The 14,636-nt window shown below is 49.7% G+C and overlaps 1 protein-coding gene across 4 annotated transcripts in view; it reads right to left on the bottom strand.

The window, feature by feature from the left end:
• Positions 1–542: 542 nt before the first annotated feature.
• Positions 543–14,636, bottom strand: part of LOC131206135 (MOB kinase activator-like 2) — an 86,710-nt gene continuing 72,616 nt past the window's right edge. For all 4 annotated transcript variants that reach the window (XM_058198558.1, XM_058198560.1, XM_058198557.1 and 1 more), the window contains 4 exons: positions 6,031–6,191; positions 4,152–4,248; positions 2,161–2,448; positions 543–2,086 (listed from right to left, as the gene is read on the bottom strand). In XM_058198558.1, the coding sequence (XP_058054541.1) occupies positions 1,216–2,086; positions 2,161–2,448; positions 4,152–4,248; positions 6,031–6,191 (1,417 nt within the window). In that variant the 3' untranslated portion in view covers positions 543–1,215. The remainder of the gene's footprint in view (positions 2,087–2,160; positions 2,449–4,151; positions 4,249–6,030; positions 6,192–14,636) is intronic.

Genomic DNA, 14,636 nt, shown 5'->3' with positions numbered 1-14,636 from the left:
AGGCCGTCATAAAGTAGAACAAGTAACACAGAATTTAAACAAAAACAGAACAAACAAAATTGAGGCCCAAAGATGACCGTCGTGTGTCCAGCGAGAGAATACGAGAATGCTACAGCGAAACAAAAAAGGATCACCCGATTCGCCAGCTAATGCTTTTTGATCGGTTCATAACGAGTTCCATTTGTGTCTCAATATTGAAAAAGAAGCGACAAACAATGTGTAAAATGTTTAATTCAAAGGTTACAACTTAAAAGGATCGACGCAAAAATCTGAATCCGTAAAGAGGGTTGCTTTGATGAAAGTGAAAAGGTATCGACAACATATGAGAAAAGGTAGAAAAAACGAACGAAAAAAATAGAAACATTGCGCGCAACAATTCACGATTACTTTGTTAATGGTAAAAAAGGTAAATCAAACAAGGTACATAAATCCGAAAATAATGAATGAGCGTTTTCTAGTCGCTTTTGACAGCAACAACTGTCCATCAACTATGTGTCCCTAGGTTCCGGAGCAGCCTTCTCTGCAGAACGCTCGATAGTCTTGCGAGAATTCATCCTGGCACGGGGAACCGGACGGATTGCGGCACAGGGTTGCGTGGCGCTCCGGTTAGTCCTCGAACTCCCCTCGCTATAGAGACCCGCCCCGCCGATTGCACTACTTTATTCACACCTTTCGCGTCAAAACGTTAAACGTCAAACGAAAACAGGGATCGACTGGAAATCGTAGCTAACTATGATGTTGTTGATCAGAGGACCAAACCGAGCAGGGGGGAGGGGGACCGGACATATTGATGGTGATCGTGGTGGCCTCTCTCTCTCTCTCGAGCTGCACAATCGGAAATAAATAAATAGGACCTAGGCACTGACCGCGAAGAAAACCCCGCAGGGCCGCTCGCTTGTGTTCACACTTTCCTTCCGAAGGGATCCTCCCCTGTCCTCAACGTTTCTCTGTTAGTCATTGTTAAACTCTCACTGCTTCGCTCCCGCCGTGGCCACCACCGTCGTCGTCGTCGTGGCCCACACCACATTCTCCCTCCCCCGTTTTTTTGTTATGTTTTTTGTTGTTTTTTCTTGTTTGTTTTGTTTGTTTTGCTGTAAGATCACATTTTGGTCAGATTTGGGTGGGCACCTGAAGGGCGCCACAGCAGGCGACCCCGCCCAGCAGGAACACGGTTCCGGCACCGGCACCGACAGTAGTCGCTGTCCAGCGTATCCACTATGCCGTTGTCTGCGGGTTGGCGGCGGCGCTTGCAGCACTTCCCCCACCGGCCCCGGAGCTTCCACCGCCGCCGCCTCCACCGCCACCGCCGCCCCCACCGCCGCTGACCACACTGTAGCCGACGCCACAGCTGACCACTCCGACACTGCCCGTACTGCTGCCGCTTCCGCCACCGCCGCCGCCGCCGCCGCCACCACAGCCTTGCATCATCATCATCGCCTGCTGGTGCTGGTGATGGTGGTGATGGTGATGGTCCTTACCGCCACCGGCCATCCCAGCCAGGGACATCAGTACACCGGGGGGCACCGCCACCGAGCCGGCATTATGATTACTACTATTTACAACGCAGCCGCCCGACTCGAGCGGCTGCTTGCAGATCGGTTGCGCCGTCGCATCGCCATCGATGAGGGTGGCGGCGGCCGCACCATTATCACTACTGCTGCTATTATTGTTCTCCGGTCCACCACAGCGACCGTTCTGGTGGTGGTTGTTGGGACTGTTGTTGCCGCTGCCGCTGCCACTGCCGCCGGCCGTCGCTGACCCTAGGCCGGTGCTCGTGGGGTTGCTGCTGCTACTGGCGGCACCCAGCAGCGTCGGCAACGAGGAGGAAGCCGTCGACGAGGAGGCGTTGGACGAGCAGGTGGTGGTGTTGTTGTTATTGTTGGTGATCGCACCAGTCGCTGCCGTAGACGACACCGTGGTCGACCCGGTCGAGGCACTCGAGCTGCTGTCTTTGTCCGTTGCTGTCGTCATCGCCGTCGCCGTCGCCGCGGCCGACGTCGCTGTCGTCGGATCGTCGGTCAGACGGAGCGCAATCTCCAGATCACGCAGGACTTCCGTTTCTTTGGATTCTATCAGATTGTATCGCCTACGGTGAGAGAAGAAGAATTGAGGGTTAGAGAGAACCAAGGGCCGAGAAGCCAGAGCGCCGGAGGAACCTACCTATGGAACGCGGTCAGATGGGCGAAGGTGAGGTTGAGATGGGCGTGCAGCCCGAGCAGGGCGACCTCGCGGAAGTGGGCCGCGTACAGGTGCGCGATCACGTGAAACAGCAGGCGGACGATTTTGCGCGCGATGCTCTCGAACGAGCTCGGGAACTCGTTGGCGTATTTGGTGGGAAAGATCGACTCGTCGCTGACCGTCTTCTGGGTGAACGTCATCACGTAGTCGATGTACTGCGGCGCCGCGACCCGCGTCTTCTTGCCCTTCTCGTCGAACCAGAGGTACATCCTGGGGAAAGGAGAAAGATGCACATTTTATTGAGGGTACTTTCATTTCACAAAACAGCAACAAAAATGGCACACCCGGACGCGGCGGATGTTCGTCGCGAGCTCTCGCGTGGCGGCCCCTAATCCGTTTTCGGGTATAAATTCTAACTGACAGCCGTCGAAGGGTCTTAAAAATACCATCCCCATCGAACACACACCTCAAAACCATAAACCCGCCCGTCAATTGTTACCGAGTGGGGTTACATGGGGCCGGTGGTCTGGACCGGCACCGCGTAACCAGAGAATGCGCTCAGTCATTCTCAATATTGATCGTCTCGGCCGAAAAGCATCGAAAAATTAATTCCCCTTCGCGATCATGCGTCTTCTTGGGCGGTCGGCTCGGCCCCTAGCAGCATAGGCTGCGGTGTGTCTCATGGCTTCGGGGACAGGCGGGCACGATCAAAGGGCCGAAGGAAAGGTAAGCTGCTGACGGACGAAATAGGCGCGCGCGTGAACAACGTTGTTTGAACACACAACACGTGAGTGTCTCCTCTCGTCCTTTTCGCTTTGAAGCCGCCGGACCGGACGGCGGACGAGCGCGCATTGACCACCGAAAATGCCGGTTGTTTGTTTGATGGACCGCACCCCTTCGGCGGCGAAAGGAAGGGAATTGAGACAGATCGGTTCTATTTTATGGGCCGCTCTTTATGGGCCGATGCGCGATGAGACGCGATTTGATTGCAGATTAAGAATTTAGATGACCCTTTGCCAGTGCGCCGCTTCGCTTCATCATTCTCTTATCGTTCTTATCAAAGTTTTATCGCACATACATCACGACTATTAATCGACTCCAAGGACCCAAACAATTCAAAGCGTCGATCGCTGCCTCCGCATGATCGCTTCTTGGAGCTCGATGAAAACGTTGACCAGTGTGTTTGGAGTTTTATTACTTCTTTTCAGACAAGAAGCTTGAGGTTTGCCGCACGAACAGCACGATGAACGTGAGCCGAGAATTGAAATGGTAAGCTGCCACCATCCCGGACATTCCTATTCAAAAACAGTATCCACTCGCTCACTTGATGCCTTTCATACCCCGATTCTTCCCGATTCACATGGGTCCACGGTCCACTTTTACGACTTGCGGCGCGAAGCGTGATGCATTCGATGGGCGCGCGATCGATGCACTTTTTGTCCGCCGCCGCCGTCTGGGGCGCAGTAAAACGGGTGAGTAAAAAAAGGCTCGTAAAACGGTCGGAAGAAAGTTTTTTACAAGCCGCGCAGGTACGGGCGCGCACGTACACACAGCGGCAGAATGAGTGCCCGGCACGACCAGGAAGAATTAATGCTCGGCTTCCAGCACCCTTAGTGGGGGCATCGGGAGATATGCAAATATGTCTGGCCGAGCCGAGACATTGACTCAGCGCGTGCGCGCATCAACTTTCTTTTGAATTTGAAGCCCTTCGTTTCGAAGCAAAGACGATTGGCAGCGAAACAATAGAGAGGGACGCCAGGGTTGGGGCACAGTGGGCAAAAGTGACCTCCTTTTACGGTGGACCACCAGAGGAAAAGCTTATTGTTTTAGTGTGATAAGCGTTCAACGGCGGCCCCTACACAACAATGGACACTCGCTTTATTGCTTTTTAATGTGCTGCACCCTTTCTTTCTTTTTTATGGTGTAGATAGATTAGGAAAAAGCCCCACGTGAGAGAGCACCCGGTAACTTACCTAGTTCCTGGGCCGGTCATGTCTGGACAGCCGGACGTAGTGCAGAATTCACTGATGGTACCGTACACTAGATTGACGTGCTCGAACAGCGCCAGGGCTAAAAGAAAAGAGGGAAAGGAAAGTTTTATCATCCTTGATGCTGATTATTGCAACAATTGGAGCCTTTCAGCCTGATGCAACACACGCAGCTGATTGCGACCGAAAAACTGCCCGATCCACTCCGTTTATGATTGAGCTCGTTGCTTCCTCCGGCACCAGACGACACCGTCACGATACATAACAAACGATTGCCAACCTTCGCGCGGATCTGTTTTCGGTTAGCAAAAACATAAAGTAACAGACACCCCCCCTGTACGACACGACCTTTGGGTGGCCATTTATCATACGAGAAGCATGACAAGCAAGTGCGCCAGGAGATGAAGAAAAAAAGAAGCAAAACGCCGTCGAGTCTGAGAGTGTGGTGGATAAAAAATAGCCCGTGCGCGCCGATTTCACACGTCGCGGCGGTTACGATAATTTGGGAACGGACGGATCGGATGATATGATGCTGGTTAACAGTGTTTAGCATCTCGACGACCGGTTACTGGGGGGCCGGCCGATTTGTGTTTTATTATTTTCGCCTGCCGCCTTGCGCTCAACAACAGCATTATCTGCGGGCCGCTAAGCGAAAGCTATTTGCCCAGACATTTTGTGGGTTTGAGTATTTTGGGCAACTCGAACCAAACAAAAACCGAACATGAAAGCGATGATCAACGAGAATGTCTGTTCGGGTGGGCGAAGGGTTCAATTTCAACGCTGGCGGCCTCCACCAGTATCAAATTCATTTAAACTAATGTTACTTTTGGCTTAACTTAGCAAAATTGAGCGAATGGAAATACATTTTTATTTCAGTGCTTTGGAGTGAGTGATTCGGAATTTGTTGTCAGATTTGGGTCAGTCTGTAATGGTTATTTAAAAAAACGAAAAAGGACTGCTGTAAATATAAATTAAAAGAGCTATCGTCCATGTTCGGTAAAATAATAAAAAAAGAATACAATTCATTGATGATAAGTAATCTCTATCAAAAAGGGTTCAAAATGGCTGCGAACGGCGCCACCTGAAAACACCAGAGAGTTTGTTCCTTTGTTCGCTTCAATATCTCTTCAATTCCGCACTTTTATCTCTTCAATTCCACCGTGTGTTCCGCACGATTACAGAATTACAAATATCTCGCGCGGCGCGATAAGCCTTTCCGGTCTCATTTCGGCGGCGATTGACAACCAACCATCATCTGTCGCGGATATACCGCCTGGTCGGGGAGTTAAAAGCTCGCGATTTTGACAGCGCCGCATCGAAGCAAGCACGGGGCAGATATAAAAAATCCCCAATCCGGTTGCTGTCGCGCTCTCATCCATCATCACATTGTAAACCTAACTCAAAAAAAAGGTTGGTCTTTGACTGGTCCCCCCCCGGTGGAAGTTGAGTGTTTTTTTGTACCGTGTCCAAATACCGTGAATCACATCGTGGTAGGCGGCGAAAAAAAGGGGAAAACATTAACTCATCTTCGACGAGAATGACGCGCCTTTGTCGGGGTATCTTCGAATCCGTTTTCGCTCATCTTTTTGCGAGGTGTTGCTGCCGCCGGAGTGTCATCAACAATCCCCGGGGGTGCGGCCAGCGAGTGGGCGACACCATGTCTGGGTATCTTCCGAGTGAGGACGTCATTTTGGGGCGCAAGCTAATAAAAGTTGTCTAAACTTGTCCGAGGCAGAAGCGCCTCCTATGATTGATGTCCGCGGCGCGGTTGTTCGTTAGCATTCTCTCTCTCTCGCTGTTTATGGTGGTCTCATCGTGGGCATTATCCTGGTTGACGCAAAAATCTTCGTTACGGGATACTTACTGTGTGACGCTAGCCACTCATTGTAGTCCAGGCCGGCGGGAAGGTCGACTAGTAATCGCAGATCGGCATCCGGCAGCTTCCGCTCTAACAGTCCTTCCTCGAGGTAAAGCTTTGTGTCGCCCTGGTTCGAATCACCGTCACGTTCCTTGCGTCGGGCCTTTCTGTAAGTTGCCGAGAAAAATGTAGAAAAAATTAAAGCATGACGCAATGATTAGTGTCGAGAGCATGAAACGCGCTATTTTGAGGTTATGTTGCAGAGCACGAGATTGGCGCTTAACGCACTATGATTACGAAGGCGCTAGAGGAGCCTTTCTGCTCGGAATCGGAATCTCTTTCTCCCTATCGACCACTAAAAGGCATAGACCGACATAAATCATTGCAGCACATATATGCTACACCCGCCCGGCCGGCCTTTGCGCAACGAACAATACTGCCCGTGGGTTGATTCCAGCACGCCGCCCGTTGCTTAATTATGACGTTCAGCGTGCGCTGGGTGGTTGAGAAATTGAAAGTTGGCTTAAAACCGTATTTCATCCCAAGCCGGCTGTGGGATGGTCTCAGCTGATCGCGGACCCCCACCACAATATGGCCAGCCAGTCAACATCTGGCAGTCCTGGTAGTACGATCTCTCGTAAATTAGCGTGTTCTCGTCGACCCCGTCGCGGGTCGGACGGATTTCGACGGAAATAGAAACAAAAAAAGGGGCGAGAAAAAGGGGTTCACCCCATCGTCGGAAAGGCGGAAGTCGAATCAACCACCAACACCGCGCCGTCATCGTCATCATCACCATCATAATCATCCCTGCCTGTGTGTGCGCGAGCTGGAAATGGATAGGAAATGAACTGTGAATGTACCACTTTTTGGCCTTCTCTCTATCGAGAGGGGGCCGCAGATCTTTTTCCCCCCAAAAGAGCGAGAAACAAAAAGCAACAAATTGAACCACAAGAAAACCCTTTCTACGGCCGTTGCATGGCCCACCACCACCGCACACACGCAAACGCACGCATTTGCCAGATGTTTTTGGCCCAACATTGGGTTTTTTGGGTCAACATTTTCCACCACCAAACGCAAAGATTCGGTCCGAGATTATGAACTCTATGATCTATGATCGATCACCGGCCGGATTATGTTCTTATGGGTCGACGTGAGACCGGCACGGGGAGAAGCATCTTATCAATCTCGCGCCACGGCTGTCGGACGATATCGTATAAACGGAGAAAATGCCCCGACCGTACGCGAGAGCATAATGAATCATAATGGATGGAGCCCCCCCGACAAATGACGGTTATTATGCTGTGTTGGCCAATAGATTTGTTTCGAGATAAGGTCGGGCTGCTGATAAAAACAAGGCTGTGTATGTGCGTGCTCTGTTGCTTTCGATTGTGAAGTGATCTTTGCTTCGGACAGAGCTCTTGATATTAGATTATGTAAGAAGCCTTTGCCCTGTTGACATCAAATGACTGCTCCTTTGAGAGATGACATTTTGTGAGCGAAAAATGGTGGATAATTCAATCGTGGCCATGAGCATAAATTATTCATCCTAAAGTGTGACCGGATTGGAATAAAGTGGTCCATCATAAAAAGCTATCCACGTGGGAAACACCCAGAATCTATCACTTAATGGTTTTATTAAAAGTTAACTTGATAAAATTGTATTTCAATTCAATAAAAACCACGAAAAGTATATCCAGAAATGTGCGGATTTCAGGGGGCATGCCCCACTATCCTCCATTGCGTCATGGGCTGAAACGTAAGAAACAATTGTGGCAGCCCCGTTGCTCGTTTAATCACAATTAAAAAAATGTGTATCAAAAACACTGCAAAGTGTTACAAAAACGTACCATACGCAATCAAACGCACTTACGCATGCGTTTTGTGGGTCCCGTGGTGGGTCATTCGAATGAAATGTAAGATACTTTGCGGGCGCCAGGCAAGTAAAAGCTTGCCTTGAACCATTCAATTAACGATTACGCCACGCCGCCATTATAAAACATATCGCGCGCCCGGTGGTGGCGTGATCATGATGATAATGTGGTTTTAACATACACATTACGCACTACTGCTACTGAGCTCTGGGGGCGATTATCATGGGAATCACAGTGGGCAAAAAAAAAACACACGGAGAAGGAAGCCATCATCATCGTCCACCAACCTCTTTTGGCAAACGATGATGAGTTGGCGGGGCGCGGGATGTTTTTCACAGTTCCTTCAGGGACGCAACCCGACATGCGTGCCTCGTGACGCTTTATGATTCCGCAGGCCGTTTTTTGCTTTTCATTGCCGTTTTGCCGTGGCGGTGATTAGTGTGTAGGTGGCACATAGTGCGGCCTGCCCCATCACGCCATCACCTTCACGAAATTATAACGGCAAACGCATGCCCCCGTAACTGATGATAACTGTTTACTACGGGCGGGCACGCGTGACTACTGCGCGCGAAAGAAGCGCTAGAACTCCAGTCAGCCACCACCAAGTAGGAAACATAAAACAACGTACACGCCAGGGGTCAATTGAGCTAAATGATCCCTCCGCCTGCCTGCGCCAGCCACTGCGTTTGCCGCCTCCGTTTTGACACCTAAAAGATGTTCGCACAATGACGACTCACGCCGTAAGCCGGGAGAGCGCGCCATAATCTGGAGTAAACAATGCGCAAAAAACGCGAACGCCACTCTGCACGTCGTCATCGCCAAGGTCTGCACCCGCAGGGCAGGGAGGCAAGGGATGGCCCCCCCCCTGGGGGAGAGTACTTATTATTGTTTGTTATGATCATACGAGGATCGTGTGGTGTGACGCCGATGACGGTGGTTGGCGATGATGACGGTGGCTGGCGATCGCCTGGCAGGGAACTGATTCAGGAAGTGCGCCGTGGGCACGTCCCATTCACAGCGAGTGGTGAGAGAGAGGTGAGCAAACGGCTCACGCGATCGACTCTCCGCGCGATCCTTATCACCCGGGGCCCTCCCGGGTGGTAGTGCAATTGCGTGTAAACAGAGCGCGAATGTTGTGTCCAGCAGGCGCCAGCGATCACTCTCTCTCTCTCTTTCTTTTCCTTTGCCTGGATAGAAGGAGAGATAGTACGATATGACGTATCTGTTGACGTATGACGGTGAAACATATCACCGAGGCGAACACGTGAGTGGCGACGATAGCGAATTCATGGCCAATGGAAGTTCCGGTTCCGAGTTCGAATTTGGTGACCACATGATCGGACATTCGGCAAATGTTTTGGGACATTTTTTGGGAACTTCAACCAAAAATTTAAATTTCGTGACAGGACTTTCATCAAGAGCTACTAGATCAATGGCAATGGCAGTGCTGTCAAGCTAAATGAAAAGGAGTTGGAGGCTAAAGGTCCATTTTTAGGTGAACCCGTAGTAAAATTCACTACATGCGTTTTTTGTCGGCATCGTGAGTTGCATCACATTACGTATTGTTTTTCACTCTATAATCCGTCAACTATTGTGTGCAGAAGTGGTTGATTTAACTTTTTAAAGCTAAAGTAATAACAGACCTGAGAGCGTCAACAGCTTTTCGCACAAGGCTGATTTCGAGACTGCCAAAGTATCAGCAAAGGTTCGCTTCGACCAACCGCACACTCTAGAAGAGGAGTTTCACTGAGGCTACTTGATCGAAACGTCGAATTTTGACAGTTACACGATATAAAGACTAACGACAGCGCCCCCTACGGTAACACTATCAAACAAACCCATGTTAACACGGGGCACGCACCTCGAGAACATTATCGAATGCGGAAGGAAGTCGGTCAATTAAATTTTATTTCTGCACCAAACCTACCCCGTAGAACCCCGCAGGACGTGTTCCAAAGATAGTTGTTCCTTTTATGTGTTCTCGTTACAATGAAAATTTTTTGCAGGAGCTGCAAACTATGCAGCCGTTACAATTCCGACAAAGAAATTACCGTTTTAATTGACCCTTTGCTGGGATGCTTTACGTTTATTAAAATTAAAAAGAAATACCCTTCATTTTTATTGGGTTACAACAATTTGGACCCTACTATCCATCCGCCGCGGTGCGGTCACACGACATTTTCACATCACAACCTTCCAAAAAGGGGTGCCATTTTGAAAAAGGAAAAACTATAATTACACCACGCTCTCCCCCGGCGAATGAATAATTTGGAATCGATCCAGATTGGGGCGGCCCATATGGGTTTGATGATGGCACCCTCGTACGGGAAAAGACCACGTGCCAGCTCCGTGTCGCGAAGCCGCACCCCACACAAGGTGTTTTGCTGATGAATGAAAAATGTCAGACGAAGAGAATTAATTGGGGAGCACATTTTTCACCGCGACACCCCACATCGATTATGCCGCCAAATGTGGCCGAGAGAAGAATCCTCCAATTACCATACCGACCCATCCGCAATGTCTGTGTAATTATGAAAAAATAAAATTGTCCCCTTACGAAACCATCTTTCAATGTCACGGACACGGACACTTACGTCGGGCAGAAGAAAATGTTGAGAGATTCCTGTGCATAGCGGACCAACGAGCCGATTGCGTCAGTCAGCTTGGCAGGTACGATGCCCACCTGCCACATAGGCTTCCGCAGGTACAGGATACACTCGATGAGGCCCAGCTTGGAGGAGGATGGCGATCGTTCATACACACTTTTCATTGGCACACTCCCGTTGGCGGCAAAGGAAGTTGTAGCTTTTCTAGCACCCCCTTTGCCTGCTACAAATGTGACCCCCCCACTTGACGCTGTCACTGGCACTAAATTCTTCAGAAAGAAGGTTTTCCGCTGACAGGAAAAGCCTCTAGGAACTTGGGCCGATGGATTGTATTAACGCCCTCACTAAGGTAGCACACACTAGCGGACGGAGAATGTCACCGTCGCGGGATCACAGGATGTAAGGTTATTGGTTATAAGTTCTCCCAGAGCTCACTCTATGCCACTGTGTCTACACTACACACTCCTTTTTCAGGCAGCGCTATCGCTGGATGTACTTGCGATGATCGCACTCAGAGGACGGAGCCGAAGGACGGGAACGGTGGTGGCCTCTACTTGGACGGTTCCTCATCGGATGGATCATAGTTGAACTGCTGCAGCTGGTAAGTTGGGAACACTTACGACGTTATCGAACCAATTCTTCTTCCATCAACCCCAAAGGCCCCCCCCCCCCCTTCAGAGACTTTGTGGATTCAAATTAAAATTCTCAGAAACTGGCTGGATTCTTCACACACAAAAAAGAGGAGGTTTGGCTGGCCACGGACTCAGTTGTTGTCGCGGCGGTGTATTCCGCGACCAGAAGAGACTTCCGTCGCCCGCGGTATCAAATCGCAAACTGATAACAGCACACCACACACCACTGCCCAAACTCTACCCGGACAGAACTCGGAACTCGGAAGGTGTTCACCACCACGGCGAGGACGATGTTGTGCGAATGTTGCCCTGTCACGGCCGCGAGACGCGATAAGCATCAGACCGAACGGGTACAACTACAAAACCACCATCATCGTCATTGTCGTGATCAGACACACACCTACAAGCTCAGAGTTTTGTTGCCCCACCAAACCGAAGACGATCGGATCTCGCACCGGGGAATGTGTATCAGGTGATGATTATTGACGTGGAGCGCGAGCGACTCTATCGACTATCGGGAAAACACGCCACATCGTCGTCGTCGTGTCCTGTGTCCTGGGTGCGCGAATTCTTATCTGTGCCACCTCCGTATCTCGCAGCGGACTAAACGATTAGTAGTTTTAATACCGGGGGCCCTTACCGGGCCGCCCCAAAATGCCTCTCCAAACCCAACCCAGGCGCAGCTGTTGTTGGCGCGCAACACACATGTTGAGAGTGTCTGATTCACTGTTTGTGCAAACAATTCACGGTGACAGTCGCAAAAAAGGTGGCCGGCCGTGGGGCCCCCGCCAATGGATTAATCGAGTTTAGGAGATAGCGAAATTTATTAGCGCACACTTACGGGGCACATTTTTTCATTAAAACTTCTGGCCCAATACCAATTATTGCACCACCACGGGGCCGATGAAGAGAAACGGGGCCCTCTCTAGTGCACTCCGCCAACAAATAAAACAACTTCTTATCTCGAAAGCTCCCAGCTGCTGTTGTTCAGATTAGCGTCTAAATATATCCTGAGCCCGAAGGCGATTCCTTGCAATCGGTTCGAGGGGTGTTTAGTTCCGTTTCAAATCAACTTTCTTTTTACCATCACATTAACCAATAGGTTTCATTAGGTTATGGAACATTTGAGAACTTCGTCGGGCATATAAACAAATGAATTTCTTGTGCGTCAAACGATCACTTACTAAAAGGTAAAGACATTTTCTAAACGTACAATAAATGTCTATTACTAATCATCGTGATCATTTTTTGTGAGGTGAAGAAATAAATAAGGAATAAAATTTGTAACATAAAAACAAATTTTCTAGACAAAATGCTGATCAACTCATGTTTGTTCACATTCTTAAAGCACTTTATCATCCCACCAACGGAGTTTCGTTCGAGTAAATTGAACTCAAAATGGTGTAAATATCGACACACTGGCGCTTCCAGCAAACATCGCCATCATCGCCCGACTGCCGCCGGTGCACGTGTACCAAAAACCCATGCCGCACGTGTCGCAGATTGTGGTGCAGAGCGAGAACCGAGATGGTCGTTCCCACGGCTTCAAGAATGCCTCGGAGGAGGGTGGTGTCCCAGAGCCAGTTGGCCGATAGCCAGCTGGACACTGCTGAAGCAGGGGTCCCCAACACCGAGAGTCGTTTACAGCGAGTACACAAACGCACAGGCCGGAGTGTATGACCTTCTCCGGCAGGATGGACGCACCCGATGCGACACCATAACCACCGCTGCGTCGCATAAAGAAGCATACTCTCCCAAACACAACCCGCCCGGCCAACAACCAAATTCCCACGGGGTCAGGCGCGACCTAATAAAGTCGAGTCGGTGGTCGAGTCGAGTCGAGAGGTGGTTCAATAATTCATATCCCTGCAGCGCAGCCACAGCGCGGAGCTAACAATGTCGGAGTGAAAGAGAGAGAGAGAGGCCTCGAGGCGAGCCAAACTAGCACAAGGTTAAACTGTCGTTTTGTTGCACCGTTTTGCACTTGCCACTTTTTGGCAGCCACCGTCGGAATTGTTTTTCGCGTAAAATTTTAACCATTTCAAGGTGCGTCGCCGTTGGTTGGGCTCTCATCCGAAAACGTAACATGTTCAATGTTACTCCGCGCGCGGATGAACGATGATCCAGGAAGTGCGTATTGCGGTATTGGGTGGTTGTTGTTATCGGAAGCTTATCTAAAGCACACGGAGGACGACACGGAGCAACATTCGTCATTCCGCCGGTTCTTATCGGTCGATGTCGGTGGTGAGTGTGTATGTTTGATTGCTAAAGGAGTGGAACTCACATCACTTCCTGGACCGAAGGGGTCTTTAAATCGACCACTCTGTGTACCATATCGACGATGAATAATATTTGCAAATGAAGCAAACAACAAGCTGCAACAACAACAAGGGCTACGATTGTTGAAGTGGATTCCTTGTAAATTCAATTAATATATTGCTCATATTAATGTTGCGTAATGTTGCGTAATTTCAGTTGCGCAACGCACATGACAAACGTCGAACAAACATGAAAAGCAATTGAATGAATTGATTAAATTTGAAAAACGATCGAACAACAGTCGCTGATGAGCAAAGGTACACTGGGCAACACTGTATTGGGCAACAAGAAGTAAACGGATACAAACAAATAAATCAGATCGATAAAATAAACTCGATTTTGTGAAAAACAAGCTACAACAATATTGATTCTTCTCAGTAAAGTTCATTTTAACGAATCGAATAAAACCAGCAACTGTGCCAAAATGTTCCCGATTTTAAATTCAGTTTAAAAATATACAACAAAAAGGAAATGTTAAACAACACAAACAAGATACACTAAAAAGCACCGCGTCTCAAGGACATGCCGAAAAAATAATCGCAATCGTTGCCAATTTGTCGCTCGATCGAGCTTTCAAAAGGAGCAAAGCCCCTTCTTCTCGATGGCTACACTGTTGCCGCCCCGGCGCTCATCACTGATTCTAGCCCGTTCCGCTTAGTTGGTGAATTAATTCACTTCATTTGCTCCGCGAGAAAGGACGATGTGTCGGCGGCAGGCAGGAACCCAACGCAACGCCGGGGGGGTCGGGGAGTGACAACTGCGCCCCACGTGCAGATGACAAGTTCCCAATCGAGAAACCGAAGCCGATCAATTATCTGTCAGTGACACGGACACACCCACGGCAAAGTTGCACACGGGGGTGTATCGGGTAGCCGCCGCCTGGTGGCCGCACGTGTACTAATCGTCCTTTTTCCCCGCTCGTTCCAGTTCCCTCTGTGTCGCCGGATTGATGGAAGTGCGACCTTCGAGCGAACCGAAAAACATCGATTTCACAGGATTATTTTTCTCGTGTCGCTTTTTGGCGGCCCAGTCGGCTACGGTTTGGGCTTCGGAGGGCACGTACCAGAGGTAGGTGCTTTTATTTTTATGTATATCGTTTGTCGGTAAGTTCCGTCTTTTTTTTGGACTCATTGGAAACACCGCTGCTGCTTGGCAACACTCACCAAACACTCGTTCGCCCGGCC

The sequence above is a fragment of the Anopheles bellator genome, chromosome 1 (genome assembly GCF_943735745.2).
Source record: "Anopheles bellator chromosome 1, idAnoBellAS_SP24_06.2, whole genome shotgun sequence".
Taxonomy (NCBI): Eukaryota; Metazoa; Arthropoda; class Insecta; order Diptera; family Culicidae; genus Anopheles; species Anopheles bellator.
The sequence above is the reverse complement of the archived record's forward strand: the minus strand, read 5'-3'. Positions and strand labels throughout refer to the sequence as shown.